The sequence below is a fragment of the Aquarana catesbeiana genome, linkage group LG02, assembly GCF_042186555.1.
Source record: "Aquarana catesbeiana isolate 2022-GZ linkage group LG02, ASM4218655v1, whole genome shotgun sequence".
Classification (NCBI taxonomy): domain Eukaryota; kingdom Metazoa; phylum Chordata; class Amphibia; order Anura; family Ranidae; genus Aquarana; species Aquarana catesbeiana.
The window spans coordinates 363,754,865-363,769,826 of NC_133325.1; the positions used below are offsets into that span (position 1 = coordinate 363,754,865).

At 41.0% G+C, this 14,962-nt stretch overlaps 1 protein-coding gene across 1 annotated transcript in view; it reads left to right on the forward strand.

The window, feature by feature from the left end:
* Window positions 1-14,962, forward strand: part of LOC141128042 (uncharacterized) — a 728,240-nt gene that overhangs the window by 306,521 nt on the left and 406,757 nt on the right. The window contains 2 exon segments of the mRNA XM_073615085.1: window positions 6,691-6,819; window positions 12,605-12,765. Coding sequence (XP_073471186.1) covers window positions 6,691-6,819; window positions 12,605-12,765 — 290 coding nt within the window.

Sequence of the window (14,962 nt, forward strand, 5' to 3'; positions counted from 1 at the left end):
ATCAGCACTGTCCAGACAGAGGGTCAGCCTCATAGGACAGTCAGAGTAGAAGGAAAACAACTCCTGCAAGCTTTAACCAGGCACTCATAGAAGTCATAAGACTGCTACATACTGCTGATGATAAAAGGTACTTAGCAGTTTATATTTAGTAAAATAATTGTATTTCCATGTTCTGTGTACTGTGGGAGATCAGATACAGTGAATGCAGGGTCCTGGGTTTAGTAACATTTTAATGAGAGTGCAATTGCAAAAGTGTTGAGTCTATTTGCTTTTAGTAAATCAACTCCAAGTGCTCAGTAGATAAGGTTCATAAGCAACATGACTGAAAATGTTGCATGCGTTTCGTGACCTTGCTCTACCTCTTCCTGTGTGTATTCTTTTATAGTTTAAATTATGAACTCTGTTATTTTCTGTTCTCTGAATACAGCTAGCTTAGTTCCCAATAGGTGTCCCTACAGATCATAAAATCCTGCATAGTATGGGGTTGATTTACCAAAGGTTTATAAACTGTGCACTTTGCAAGTGCACTGGCGCTCATTTGCCCAAAGTTTAGTGAATGTGGTAAAGCTTCACTTTGTGAAAAATACCCAGTCATGTGCAAGAAAGATAAAAAAAAAACAGCAGTAGACGCACAGAACGGAAACATTTGTTTAGTTTAGTTTCGGATAGATTAGTTATGTTAGCAATTTCGTATCGTTATGGAATTTGTTTAGTTTTGGAAATAGTTTCATTTTCGTTAAAGTTAGTTTTGAAAAATTTGTTTTCGTATTGCCCGGCAATAGAAAAATGTTTAAAAAATGGCATGGGGTCCCCCCTCCCAGTCCAAATCAGGCCCAAAGGGCCTGGTATGGACTGGGGGGGACGACCCTACGCCATTTTTAAAAACATTTTTCTATTGCCAGGCAGTTGCCGTCATTCTTTATCTTTTATATTCATCTGTCAGTGGGGAAACCCGCTGACAGATAATGACTCATGGGCTGTTGAGGACGCGGGTGGCCGGGTTCCCGGTCCGCTGCTTAAGAACCAGCTATTTCTTCATGCAGAATTTGAATCGGTCAATCATTTTTCGACCAATCTGAATTCTAATTGTTCTGAAAAGTTGGAATTTGTTTGAAAACGAATAAACAAAACAAATTTTAATGTACTTCAACGTTTTACTATTTCATTTGGAGATTCGGATACATCCGAATCTCCGAATAACCAAAAATTTGGCCGAATTTGTATTCGGACCGAAAAGAATTGCACATGTCTACATTTCAGCTTGCACATGATTGGATGATGAAAATCTGAAGAACTTCACCACATTCACGAAGCTGTGGTGAAAATGAGTGCAGCTGCAAAGTACACAGTCTAGTTGCCTTTCGTAAATCAACCCCTATATGTCTGCTGGATACAACTATTATTTATTTGATCCTCTGTGATGCTATACAGACAAAGCTAAATCTTTAAACTGGCTATATACTGTTTATTCTGTGATGTTTAGACAGTGATGGAAAGGACACAATATTTTCTTCAAAGTATATGCAGTGCCTTTAAAGCGGTGTACTGCAGCACAATGATGCATGTAACGTGTAATACTGCAGCCCAGTGGTGTGATTGGGTCCTAAAGGAATGACATTTGATTGCTAAAGCAGTGTGTATCATTAACAATTGCCATAAAAAAAATACTTGATTTTACTCCAGTGATAGCTGTGTGGCATTTCTCAGTGCAGGATTTGTGAGGGTGACACAGGTGGACCATGTCTGCATATCGTGTGTTGAAACTGCCACTTGTAGTCTTCTTTAGGAGTCTGTGTGAGAGAGTAACAATGTGGGAACACAGCTGGTAGACAGGGATAGTGCATTGTTACCCAACAACTCTTAGGCTGGGTTCACACTGTGTGCGGATGCGGCTCACAGCAGGGGTCTGGTGCGTCCTCGTTCTCTGTTTCAGGGACGAATCAGGTCCGAATTTTTGCTGGATTCAAACCTGAAACAGAGCCAAAGATGCACAGGACTCCTGTTCAATTTGCTCTGCAGCAACTACAGAGATGTGTGAATCGGCTCCGTTGAGAGCCAGTCACAGTTTCCTGTTATGCGAATTGGATGCTGGGAAACCGCATCGAATTTGCATCAGTGTCCATCCAGTCTTACAGTAGGGAGAGCCTGAAAAAGAATCCTTATGGCAAGATCACCAGGTATTATTTTAATGAAAGTTGCAGATTTAAAAGGATTGAAAATGACTTTTGAAGACCTGGCCCGGATGGCTTTTCAGCTTTATATTACCGCACATTTGCAGAAATCTTATCCCCACTACTTACCAAAGCTTATAATACAATACTAAAAGGTAAATCATTTAGACAAGAGTCGCTTATGGCAATTATCTGTATGATACCCAAACCTAATACCGATCACACATCTTATAATAATTATCGCCCCATATCTCTCTTAAATTTAGATACAAAAATATTAGCAAAAATCCTGGCAACTCGACTTAATAAAATTATAGGTAACCTTATCCATAGAGATCACGTAGGTTTTATGCCTAATCGTCAAGCAGGAGACAATGTACGGAGAGCAGTTCTATTGGCACACATTGCTAAGACCCGACGTATCCCCTCATGTTTCCTCTCATTGGATATTAGGAAAGCCTTTGATTCAGTGTTTTGGACCTATCTTTATCATACTTTACAGAAATGGGGTTTTGGACCTCACTTTATCAAATGGATAGCCGCACTTTATAATAGTCCTCAAGCATACATAAAATATGCAGGCTATAAATCAGACCCATTTAAAATTGAAAAAGGCACGCGTCAGAGATGCCCTTTATCCCCCCTTTTATTCGCCCTTCGCATAGAACCTCTTGCCCAATTTATTAGACTAAATCCAACAATAACGGGTATAGAATTAGGAGGTTACAATCACAAACTCTGCATGTTTGCAGACGATATTTTACTATTTTTATCTTCTCCTCAGATATCAGGCCCAATTTATTACCTATTCTTAATACATTTGCCAATATTTCGGTACTGATAATTAATCCCAAAAAATGTCTAGCCCTGAATATATCCCTGTCTGATAGAGACAAAGAAATAGTGAGGTCAGCACTCCCTTTCACTTGGGCAGAGAAAACAATCCCATATCTGGGCATACATTTAACAGCATCCATCTCTGATCTCTTCTCAGCTAACTATCCACCCATCCTAAAACACATAACAAATTTGATGAAACAATGGTCTTTCCTTCCACTATCTTGGTTTGGAAGGATTAATACTATTAAAATGTCGATCTTACCTAAATTATTATATCTGTTTAGAGTTCTCCCGATTCCAATTCCGGCTTATTTTTTACGAATAATTCAAAATTGAACGAAAAAATTTGTATGGGGTTCCACAAAACCACGAATTCCTATACATACTTTATACCTCCCCAAATCTTCTGGTGGCCTGGGCTTCCCCAACTTTGCAGCATACTATCAAGCTGCACATATGGCAAGCTTAATTAAGTATCACACAACTCATGACACACCCCTGTGGGTAATGATAGAAGCGGCTGAATGTGACCCTCTATCGGTCTCAAATTTATTGTGGCTTAATCCCAAGGATCGTCAAGGTTTACGCAACCCCATCACAAAGCACAGTATAACCCTTTGGGACAAGCTTAAAATTAAATATCAGTTTCAGTCTCCTCATAACCCCCTCCTCTCCTTCCTCAAAAACCCGGCCTTTTACCCAGCATGGGTTTTCCCTAAATCGTTTAAAATATGGGACTCTATGGAAATATCGAGACTACATAAATTCGTCACACCTTCCAACATTATCCCATTTCCAGAATTACGTGAAACAGTTGGATTACCTCAATCAGAAACATTCCGATACCTTCAGATCAAAAATTTTTTCACACCTTTCACAAATACAAACACTCCTTTACACCAATTTACTAAATTTGAATCCACTTGTCTAAAAGATCCACATGCCAAGAAACAAATTTCTTCTATCTACTCTCATTTACTGACTAATATTAATTTAGATAAACCATCCTATGTTCAGAAATGGGAGGAGGACCTAGGACGAACTCTTGAGGATATGGAATGGTCAAGTATCTGGCAGGCCACTAAAACATCTTCTGATAATATTTTAGCAATGGAAACAAATTACAAAGTTCTGACTCGTTGGTACTTAGTACCTTCTAGAATTGCAAAATATGTTCCAACTTACTCAGCTCTTTGCTTTCGTGGCTGCCCAGACCTGGGCACACATTTGCATGTCTGGTGGACCTGCCTGGTAGCCCAGATCTTTTGGAAAAAAAATTTTGGCATAGCCTCTGAAATGTTCAAATTTAAAATTCACCCTGATACCACCATGGCTTTGCTCAACTTAAAACCGGTATACCTAACACATATACAATTCAAGCTGTTGATCCAGCTACTGACAGCCGCTAGACAAACAATTGCGAAAGCCTGGAAATCCCCTTCACTAGGAGTGGTTGAGACTAAAAATAGAATGAATAATTTCATGATTCACTCTAAAATGGCTGCTATAGAAAATAATCTTATACCAAAATTTGAGAAAATATGGAACCCATGGATTAAATTTTTCACTGCATCATCTATGGATGAAAAAGTCCTATTGCCATGGTAGTGGTTAAAATTGACTGATCTTAGGCCCCTTTCACACATGCGGACCGTATGTCCGTATTTCATCCATCCGTTTTCGGATGAAATACGGACATACATGCATCCCTATGGGATAGCGGGTGTCAGCGGATGTACATCCGCTGACACCCGATGTTGTCCGGCTCCGCTCTCATCCGATTCTGCGGACGGAAGAAAATCCTATTTTTCTATCCGTCTGCAGAGCGGATCGGAAGAACACGGACAGACGGTCCGTGTTCCTCCGATCCCCCATAGGGGAGAGCGGAGATCTGACAGGGCGGTCCCTGCACAGTGTGCGGGTCCCGCCCTGTCATCTGCCAGCTCAGCTGGGGAAAGCGGAGCGATCCCCGCTGAGCAGCGGATAAACACGGGGCGGATCAACACGGATCCGTCCCGTGTGAAAGGGGCCTTAGTCTTTACTCATCTCCATATGGCTCTCGGACCAATCTGGTGAACTCCTTCTCCCCCTCTTCTCTCTCTTCCTCTATATTCCTGTTTATCCCTACTCTCTTCTTTTCTGTCCCCTACCCCCCCCCTTTTTTTTTTTCTTTTCTATTGCCTGTGAACATCGTACTATTTAAGTTAAATGTTATTTTTATAATGTAATGAATTGCTCTCATTGTATATCTTAAATCTTTAGCTTTAGATTAGCTTATTAATTCAGCAATAACATACCGTCTTCAGACTCCCCACACTAATTCCCTTATATGTACAATGTAATCTTTACATATGATTTGTTTTCTCTTGTTTATTTATTTATTTATTTATTTATTTTCTCTACTTACTTTTAATTTTCCTATGTAATAGCAAAATTAGACTCTGTTCATATGTGATTATTCAACATATAAGTTTTGCTGATTGTTATATATTCAATAAAATCTTTTGACAAGGAAAATGACTTTTGAACTTGCCTAACGTGTTTAACCACGTGTTTAACCAATGACAGCCACAGTGCGGACCTGAATCCCTGGGAGGCCGTTATATGACGGCCTCCCCTCTGCACGAGCTCGGCGCGCACCGTGATCACCGAGTCACTGAGACTCGGGTGATCACCGATCTAAGGAAGGGGCCAGGCCCGTCCCCTTACCATGTGATCAGCTGTCAGCCAATGACAGCTGATCACATGATGTAAACAAAAGATCGGTAATCGTTTTTTTTTTTTCTACTCACGCTGACAGCGTGAGTAGAAAAAAAAGCCGATCACCGGCTCAGATGTGAGGGACATCGGTCCCGAAGTGGAAGAGGCACCTAACAGTGCCCACAGTGCCACCTAACAGTGCCACCTAACAATGCCCACAGTGCCACCTAACAGTGCCCACAAGTGCCACCTATCAATGCCCACAAGTGCCACCTATCAATGCCCACCAGTAGTGCCAATCAGTGCCACCTATTAGTGCTGCCTATCAGTGTAACTGATCAGTGCCCATCACTGCCGCCTATCAGTGCCCATCACTGCCGCCTCATCAGCGTACATCAATGAAGGAGAAAAATTACCTGTTTTAAATTTTTTATAACAAAATATAAAAAAATAAAATTAAAAAAAAAAATTCATTTTTTTTACATTTTTTTTAACAAAAAGTAAAAACTGCAGAGGTGATCAAATACCACCAAAAAAAAGCTCTATTTGTGGTGAAAAAATGATAAAAATTTCATTTGGGTATTGTCATTCAAAGTGCGTCAGCGCTGAAAGCTGAAAATTGGTCTGGATAGGAGGGGGGTTTAAGTGCCCTGTAAGCAAGTGGTTAATTTTATAATTAGTAATTGCGTTTGCATCTACATTACCAATGCACTTATATAGTGTTAACGTTAGCAAGAAGGAATGATACATTGGCAGCGATAGTGTTAACAGCCAAGAGCTGCCTTCTCTGGTAGACAAGCATCATCTTCTAAAAAAGACAATGTAGTCTGGCACTGGTTATCTCTTGGCAAGGAGTGATCATGCTGGAATGATGTGCCTGCAAATAAGTGTCAGGACCTGTCATCACTACTCATGAGCATAAATATTTAATCCCAATCGAACGTTTGTTGCTGACAATCAGTATTCATTTTTCCTGCAGGTCTGGGACTATCACATTGACACTGATACGCGACATTTTGTCAGATGGCATGACACACTTTCCTCCTACTCTGTTAGTCATGGACAAAACATGGCCTCCGAGGCATTTGTTCACACACTACGCAGCGAGGTAATATTTTATCTGTGCCACACATATTTTATTTATTTGCAACTACAGTCAGAAAGTACTGATTATTTTTTGTTCTAGGCAAGTTGGAATTGTTATTTTGTCTAATGAAACAAACCATTAACTGCGAACTGTAATTTCAATACGTAATTAGATCACAACACATGCTTTAACGTGGTTCTAAAGGCACAACGTTTTTTATCTTAATGCATTCTATGCATTAAGATTAAAATCCTTCTGTGTGCAGCAGCCCCCCTCAGTCCCCCAATACTTACCTGATCCCCATCCCGATCCAGCGATGTTGCACAAGAGTCTCAGCTGTCTGGGACTCTCCCTCCTCATTGGCTGAGACAGCAGCAGGGCACCATTGGCAACCACTGCTGTCAATCAAAGTCAGTGAGCCAATGATGAGAGAGGGGGTGGGGCCGTGCTGTGGCTCCATGTCTGAATGGACACACAGACCAGTGGCTTAGCTCAGGTGCCCTCATCGCAAGCTGCAGGAGCACTGGCGAGGAACCCAAAAAACTGGAGGATCTGAGCTGCTCTGCTCAAAACCACTTCACAGAGCAGGTAAGTATGACATGTTTGTTATTTTTAACCTGGAAAAAAAAAACAAAACGAGACTTTAGTATCACAACAATACATACAACATATATACAACATTGGGCCTCATGCATCAAGCTTTAGATCACCTATTTCATGGTATAAGAGGCCTTTAATGTGTTATTATCATATCTGAAAATAATAATTGATCATTAATGAAAAAAAAGTTTTATGTGCCTTTAAAAACCCCATTTATGCAGCTTTTTCATTAGGTGATAATGCTATTTTTTTGGAGTTAAAGTGATTGTAACCCTAAAAAACAAAAACAAAGATCCTGTTCCTTTAAGCCATGATCTATACCGCAGTGCTTGTGCTGTGTAATTTGTCCCTTCCTATATTGTAATATATTGTAATATACTGTATCTGGTTGATCCTGCCTGTGCCTGTGTCCCCCTGTCTGTGCTGACCACGGTAATCGTGGCTGCTGAGCCATGATTACTGTGGTCAGGTTACATGCCTCCGTCAGCGCGCTGCTCTGCTTTGAGCCTATCCCCTCTCCCCCTCCCTCCCTGCTGTCAGCGTGAGAATGGCTCTCCTCCCTGCCCCTCCCACCGCTATTTAGCTGCAATATGCAGCAAATGTACATGTATTCTCTCCAGGTTATGCTACCAGTATCTCCTTAAAGTGTTTGTGCATTTACAAACACTTTAAGGCGATACTGCCACCTTACCAATTTAGTAAAAGGACAGTGGGCTTCATTCACAAAGTGGTATCTTACCACATCCGAGTATTAAGTCATGCAGTGTTTTAGTAGTGAAAACATGCAGTAATGTAACGCCTGGCAGTATCCAGCGTATTTATTAACATTAGTAAAAAGTTATTGTTAAAGAGTGGGCAACCACCCGCCTGCTTTCTTAACCAATTCCCGACCGGCGCAGCCAATGTACGTCGGCAGAATGGCACAGCTGGGCAAATGGGCGTACACATACGTCCCTTTGTATTTGCCGCCGTGCCGGCCGGGAGCTCCGTGAGTCAGGTCGCGAGCCCCGCGGACTCGAGCGCTGCGGGGATACTCGCGATCGCCTCACGGAGAGGATGAATGGGGAGATGCTAATGTAAACAAGCATCTCCCCGTTCTGTCTAGTGACAGTGTCACTGATCTCTGCGCCCTGTGATTGGGAATCAGGAATCAGTGCATTTGTATAGCACTGATTGCTGTATAAATGACAGTGGTCCCAAAAATGTGTCAAAAATGTCCGATGTGTCCGCCATAATGTCGTAGTCATGATAAAAATCGCTGATCGCCGCCATTACTAGTAAAAAAAAAAAATTAATAATAAAAATGCCATAAAATTATCCCCTATTTTGTAAACGCTATAACTTTTGCGCAAAACAATCAATAAACGCTTATTGCGATTTTTTTTTAACCAAAAATATGTATGTAGAAGAATACGCATCGGCCTAAACTGAGGAAAAAAATGTTTTTTTAAATATTTTTTGGGCATATTTATTATAGCAAAAAGTAAAAAATAATGCCTTTTTTCAAAATTGTCGCTATTTTTTTGTTTATGGTGCAAAAAATAAAAAACGCAGAGGTGATCAAATACCACCAAAAGAAAGCTCTATTTGTGGGAAAAAAAGGACGTCAATTTTGTTTGGTAGCCACGTCGCACGACTGCGCAATTGTCAGTTAAAGCGACGCAGCGCCGAATCGCAAAAAACGCACTGGTCAGGAAGGGGGTAAATTCTTCCGGGGCTGAAGTGGTTAACCACTAAACAACATGGTTGTTAAAAGGCGGGCGGTCGCTGCATCCTTAACAGCTGATGAGTCATCAGCTGCCAGTGGTGTTCCCCTCTGACAGCTGAAAGTAAAAAAACAATTGCCGGCAATTAAAAAATGTTAAATAAAATGGAGTGGGAATCCCCCAATCTATACCAGGCTTGTTGGGTATGGTATGGATTTTGAAGTGAACCCCCATGCCAAAATTTTTTAAAAAATGGTGCGGGGGTTCCCACCAAAATAGTACCACTACTCATTCAAAATGTGTAGTGTACAAAAAGACATTAGATATTTTTTGACAAGTCCTTTATTTAAAAAATAAATGTCTCCCAGTGTAGGTCCATCATCAATCACAGCGCCCACCGCCACCGCCAACCTGAAAAAAGAAAAGGTCCGCTCGTGCCGAAGGCTCACGTCATCTGCCAGCTCCGCTGCCAGACAGTTCTTAAATAACTAAGGGATGTGGTCATCCGGGCTGCATGCTTGAAAAGCCTTGCCTTGCATTGCCTTCAAAATCCATACCAGACCCAAAGGGCTTTTTTCACATTTTTTAATTGTCGTTTGTTATTTTTTTTTTACTTTCAGCTGTCTGCGGGGAACCCTGCTGACAGCTGATGACCGGTTGTTAAGGACGCTGTGGCCACCTGCTTCTAACAACTATGTTGTTTCCTGGATGTTAAGGAGCGGGTGGCCATCCGCCTCTTGACAACCAGTACATATTCCACACAAATTGCATGCCTGGACCACTTACTTAATTACTGCATGCATTTAATTATTTATTTCTTTCTCTGAATTGAGTTTAACGCCTGTTCATGTGGTATTTACCAAGTGTTTTCAGCTTTTTGCAGTAAATACTCCAGAACGGTATAGTAAATTGACAGTTACAGGATCGCATGTGATATTTAATGCGTCCGGACACCTAAATATCGCATGCAAGTTCCTTTTGTGAATAGAGCCCAGTGTCCTTTAAAATGCTCCCCCCACTGACCCACTGATAATTTTTTATCTATTGTAGCCAACACTTAAATGCCCTATGTCAGATCCAAGGGAGCGCAGTGATGTCACAACCTTTGAAACATGACAGTGCTCAGGGCCCAGCGATTGACTGCTAGACTCAAGCACTGTCACACCAGCTAGTTATTGTTATTGTCTGTGACAGAGGAAGAAGCAGCAGTGAAGAGATGGCTAGGGATCAGTGGGTCAGAGATTCCTTTGCAAAGATTGTCGCTTTGCTCTGATTGGGCAAGGTAAAAACATCTCTTTAACCATCGTACTACTGCTGTATTGTAAGAAAACATCTATAGTCTTTGGGTGGCTAGTGCACCCGTTAATATCTGTGAACCAAACTGTTCAGATGGCTCCCTTCAGAGACACTGTGTACAGAGCCAATCCAGGAGTCTCTGTACCATGTGATGTCTCATTCATTAGTTGCTGATCAGTGTCCGCAGCAGATTCAGAGTAGGAGGGGGTTAACTGTAGGATTATTTTATAACCTTTCTACCTCCCCTTCTTTCCCTGTTCTATTGATCTGCATCCTGTTATTGTGATGTGTATTAATCAGTGGCGGCCCGTCCATAGGGGGCGCACGGGCGCCGCCCCCCTCTAGGCAGTCACAAAAATTTTTTTTTAAAAATTATATTTTTAAAACTGGCCCTTAAAAAAAATAGGAAAAAGGTCTATAAGTGCACTGAAAGAAAAAAGGGGAGGACATTGGGACTTTGAATGAGGCAGTTGACAGATTGGGGTTGAGATAAAAAAGTCAATTTTATTGCATAAGGCATGCAGATGTACATCACATGTAAAAGGTTGCACGTGCATCCACACAAGACAAAACCTGCATAAATACGTGTATATACAACAATCAGCATGACATCTGAGCAATGAATTAAAATGACGAATTTCATGAAGGGAATACATATACAAAACTGGGAGGCACATGACAACACAATGTAGGAGGTAAGTATAAATTCATAAAAGCGTAGATCTAAGTAGAATCCTATTAGAGCAACAGTAGCTGCATTCATGATGACCTACGCGTTTCTGTGAATACACTTCTTCAGGGGCGGATGCAATAGGATGTCTGTAAATAACAAAGTATGAGAGTATCAGAAAATGAACTAGGTGCAACCAGAAAGGACAGTAAGTCAGTTTCTGGATACTTACACTGTGGTGTAGGGTAGAAACCGGGCTTCTGAGCCAATAGTGCCACTGCTGTGTCTTGGCCAATCAGGAAGGAGAATCTCGGAAGGCTGAGACACTCATGGACATCGCTAGACAGAGCGGGACCTCGGGTAAGTATTAGGGGGGGTGAGGGGGGCTGCTGCACACAGAAGGATTTTTATCTTAATGCATTAAAATAAACAGCCTTCTGCCTTTACAACCCCTTTAACGCAGCAAGAATAACTGGGGAGGGAGCTCTCTGGGTTTCCCTGATACATTGACTGTGTATTGCGTACATTGTGTATTATTTCATAAGGCATAACATGATATTGCAATCAGTGATATCAGCAGGGAACATAGGGGTGAAACATTTTCATAATTTCCTCTCCCTTTGCCCATTTCACCCAAGTTCTTTGGTTGTTGTTTCTTTATATCCCATCTTCTCTGCTACTGATACTTATCTTGCCCATGCTCTCCCACTGCACCGTTCACCTGCCAGAGCCAAGTGGAGGGCCCTGTGTAAGTTCTGTGAACTTATACATGGCTAAGGAAATTCCTCCATTCCATGTGAAAGTGATGGGATCTGACAATGGGCTTTTCAGTTGCAGGGATCTGCATTGTGGGAGTGAAGGGAAGAGAGGCACATGCTGTCCTATGCCTTTAAGTGCCAGGTACTTTGAAAGGCCCCCGGCAGGCAAACAGGGCACGATAAATATTTACAACTTAGAGGCCAAACTGTCAGATTACTGTTATATTGCTCTGAATGGTAAATAAATGATTCAACTTTGCTAATATAATAGATTTTTCAAAGTAATACCTTACCAAATTCCATGCCCACCTTTACAAATTTCAAATACATCTTTTTTTTTTTTTTTTTATTTGTTTCTTTTTTTGTAAACAAAATCCCAAAACATTTTCAACTGTAGCCCTTGTCAGAGAAAATGTTGCATATTTTCATTACATTTAAAATAAAAAAATAATAATAATGAAATGGTAAATCAGTATGTCACATTGCTGTTTTTACACATATAAAAGAGGAATCACAAAGAATAAATCTCACGGAAATTAAACAGTCAACACAAAAAAGGAATTATGTTGAATGGCTTCTCCATATACAATTTAATGTATCCAATAAAAGGTATTTTACATTGAAACACAGTTTTAGCTACAGCACCTGAAGTTCAAGATAATGTAGAAGCATTGGCATTTTTCTTACCTTCATTTATTTATGAATGTCAGTGAATTAGTCAAACTTCGTAACACACATGAATAGCAAGATATAATTAAATTGCCTTTTTTTTCCAGCAACTACTCTACCTTTCAAGCCTATTGACTACCTCAGGCCATCCTGTTCTTTTGGCTGGAGATACCGGTTGCGGAAAATCCATTCTTAGCCATGAGCTGCTTAATGCTCTGTGCTTGGGGGATGTAGCTGAGATGTCTGAACTAAGAATTCCCATCAACAGGTAGATATTGTGCACAAATTCCTATAGTCTGCCTTTTCATTCACAGTCCAAATTCATGTACAGCCAAATCTGCAAAATATTCTTTATGTAAACCTATTTAGAATGAATTATCTTTTTCTGGGGGAGGGAGGGTGTTTTATGTAAATATGTCAACACTTAAAATGTTTAATATTGTGAATAGAGTATAAGGCTGGGTTCACACTTACACGCATCTGCATCCAATTCGCATGACAGGAGAGTGTGACATGCTCTCAATGGAGCCGGTTCACACATCTCTGGGGCGACCACGGAGTGCACTGCAGAAGGGTCCTGTGCGTCTTTGGATCCATTTCAGGACCAGATTCAGCAAAAAATTCGGACCTAATTTGGACCTGAAACAGTGAACGGGGATGCACTGGTCCCCCTGCTGTGAGCCGCTCCGCAGATAGTGTGAACCCAGCCTGAAAGAGTTGAAACCCTAGTCAGATTTATTATTGCCACCAGTGTCTCACTGAGATTTGTCTTCTCTTCCTGTTTTCTAGAAACAATAGTAAGCAGGAGAAAATCTCTTTAGAGCCCTTGCACACTGGGGCGGTTTGCAGGCGCTATTGCGCTAATAATAGCGCCTGCAAACCGCCCCGAAAGTGCCGCTGCTGTCATCCCAGTGTGAAAGCCCTGAGGGCTTGCACATTGGAGCGATGCGCTGGCAGGACGGTAAAAAAAGTCCTGCCAGCAGCATCTTCGGAGCGGTGAAGGAGCGGTGTGTATACCGCTCCTTTACCGCTCCTGCCCATTGAAATCAATGGGGCAGCGCGGCTATACCGCCGGCAATGCGCCTCTGCAGAGTCGCTTTGCGGTGGTATTTAACCCTTTCTCGGCCGCTAGCGGGGGGTAAAACCGCCCCGCTAGCGGCCGCATACCGACGGTAAAACGCCGCCAATAATAGCGGCGTTTTACCGCCGACGCCGCCCCAGTGTGCAAGGGCTCTTAAAGTATGAAAAATCATCTCTTTCTTTTTTTTTATGTTCACGCGGGTATTGGAAAGTTCTTTCAAAAGATCTAAAAATGCCTTGGGGAAGCTGGGAGTAAAGCAAGGAAAGGGCCTTGCTGTAGCACTCTGCACATGCTCACAAAATACATTAGCAGACTTTAGAACATGTTTGTGCTGTTCTTCTTTTGACTTGAATTGAGATTTTAGCAAGCTTTGGATGTTGCCAAATGTTGAAGGCAAAATCAAATCTAAGATGAAGCAACACAAATGTATTTTGTGTACTAGATAATTAGTAATTTTATTTAAAGAACATACATTTGCTATTTAAAGCATTTGGAAAGCTTTTTTAATAAAAAAAGGAAAAGACCACTCTTTATGCTTTTGTGGACACGGCCATTGACAGTTGTCACTGCAGCAAGTGCCCTATTGAATCAACAGTGGCAACTCAAAATTTTGGATTTCCCCCAATTTTTAGTCCTGACAACAATAGTTACTGGAACAACAAGGAATTGTGTCCAGTGGGAAACAGACAGTGATAACATTCTATACAAAACGTAAAAATGGATTTTAGATACGCATTAACCACTTCAGCTCCGGAAGGTTTACCCCCCTTCCTGACCAGGCCATTTTTTGCAATACGGCACTGCGTAATTTTAACTGACAATTAATTGTCGTGTGATGCTGTACCCAAAAAAAAGTGTTGTCCTTTTTTTTCCCACAAATGGAGCTTTCTTTTGATGGTATTTGATGACCTCTGCGGTTTTTATTTTTTGCTCTATAAACAAAAAAAGACCAACAATTTTTAAAAATAAACAATATTTTTTACTTTCTGCTTTAAAACATATCCAATAAAAAAAAAATGAAAAAATAACCAATTTTCTTCATCAGTTTAGGTCAATATGTATTCTGCTACATATTTTTGGAAAAAAATTTTCCAATAAGCGCATATTGATTGATTTGCGCAAAAGTTATAGCGTCCACAAACTATGGGACATTTTTATGGAAATTGTATTTATTTATTTTTGTAACTGGTAATGGGGGCAATCAGCGACTTATAGCGGGACTGCAACATTGCGGTAGACAAATCGGACACTAAGTGACACTTTTGACATTTTTTGGGGACCAAGTGACACTAATACAGTGGTCAGTGCTAAAAATATAGACTGTCACTGTACTAATGACACTGGCAGGGAAGGGGTTAACATCAGGGGCGACCAAATGGTTAAC